The sequence below is a fragment of the Penicillium arizonense genome (assembly GCF_001773325.1).
Source record: "Penicillium arizonense strain CBS 141311 chromosome Unknown PENARI_contig270, whole genome shotgun sequence".
NCBI classification, from domain to species: domain Eukaryota; kingdom Fungi; phylum Ascomycota; class Eurotiomycetes; order Eurotiales; family Aspergillaceae; genus Penicillium; species Penicillium arizonense.
In genome coordinates this window covers 371-1,796 of record NW_019173547.1, presented here as the reverse complement: position 1 = coordinate 1,796, position 1,426 = coordinate 371, and the positions used below count along the sequence as shown (strand labels likewise).

At 46.4% G+C, this 1,426-nt stretch overlaps 1 protein-coding gene across 1 annotated transcript; it reads left to right on the top strand.

Moving 5' to 3' along the window:
- Nucleotides 1–401: 401 nt before the first annotated feature.
- PENARI_c270G00432 (uncharacterized protein) lies at nt 402–1,141 on the top strand (the record flags this gene model as incomplete). Its single annotated transcript, XM_022638243.1, has 2 exons — nt 402–533; nt 806–1,141. Coding segments are annotated over 2 exons (468 nt in total), but the record flags the coding sequence as incomplete, so codon positions are not given.
- Between the last annotated feature and the right edge of the window lie 285 nt (nt 1,142–1,426).

Sequence of the window (1,426 nt, the reverse complement as noted above, 5' to 3'; positions counted from 1 at the left end):
GTGATCATGGTTGAGATAGATACCTTGTTTTTATGATTTTCTTTTTCAGTCCTCTAGATTTTACTCTATTTACTTTTGGGATTTCTGAGCTCTCAAACGAATGTGGAAAATGCGTTGTGATTGAATATATATCTCCTGGACCGTTCATCACCAGTTAGCCAATAATATGAGGCACATTCACCAACATAAACACCACGAAATTCACACCAGCACCATCATTGAACGGACTGCTAACAGAGCCCCGAAAAATCTTTGGGTTCTAGGCAAAGTCAGACTGTGTTGATTGACTTTCATGGTGAAAGTGAGAATGAGTAACCACCTACGTCTGCTAGTCTATAAAATTCTCCAAGAATTCTTGGACATGCTATTGCCCAGACACTCGACTATTCCCTACGATCAAGATGGATGCCCCTAACAGCACGCCAGACCAGGAAGCAGAAGGAGAACAACAGTCTAGTGCATTGCCGATCGTTTGTGAAAAAGACAATTCGCAGGAAACTTCCGATGATGCACCAATGGTTACAGAGGATTTCGTAAACAGTTTACCCCCCAGACACTCACGCTTTCTTTCCCAGCGCCCCACTCAGAATGCGCTAATCTAAATTTGGCTAGCTGAGGTACCTTCAATGAGGCGTAACGTAACACCGTATTATTGGCTGCGGGGGAATCTGAAACCCAGCGATCCGGACTAGACGTCCTTGTGGGTCTCTGGGAAAAGAAAACGGGTATGTCTGGGGGTAAACTGTTTTCGAAATCCTCTGTAGTGGAACGACTCAGCTTCGAATGCTCTTGCTGACCATTACAGCCCTCTACATCGGAACAGGAAGCAGAAACAGGATATGCCTTGGCGACTGAGCCTTTTCAACCTATTCTGAAGGTGCTAGCAGACCTCGAACGCAACGATCCCAAGTCCGCCTTTCCCGCGGCTCGTCTTGTCGGACTCTATCGACGCCTATGGGAGTCGTGCGTGTCCAAACACATTGATGGCCAGAAGCTAGAGCAGAGCAATCGTATCTTGAAGGAGGCCAGCAGACACCTGACTAAAGAGAGGGACGGACTTCAGCTGCGCCACGACAAGCAGCTGTCCCGGCTGCGCTTCTTGGAGCAGGCACTGGAATCATCTCGGGATCGACTGACTAGGGTACTCAATGACTGGAACCACCCTTGCAGACTCAATCTACCATGGTTCTTGGACAACGCAAGAGTAGGGTGAAGGATTGCATATTCCTGATTGTCCTATTTCTCACTTTTACAACTTGGAAGATATACAACGATGTCGCAATTGAAACAGAATTACTGCATGGAAAGAAGCTTATATCTTTCCGAGTGATTACAGTAAGAAGGGCATAGTATAGTCTTCATAAAAAGTGTCTGCGAATACTCCCGCATGTTCTGGGACAATCCCACGTTTACCAACCCAATATAT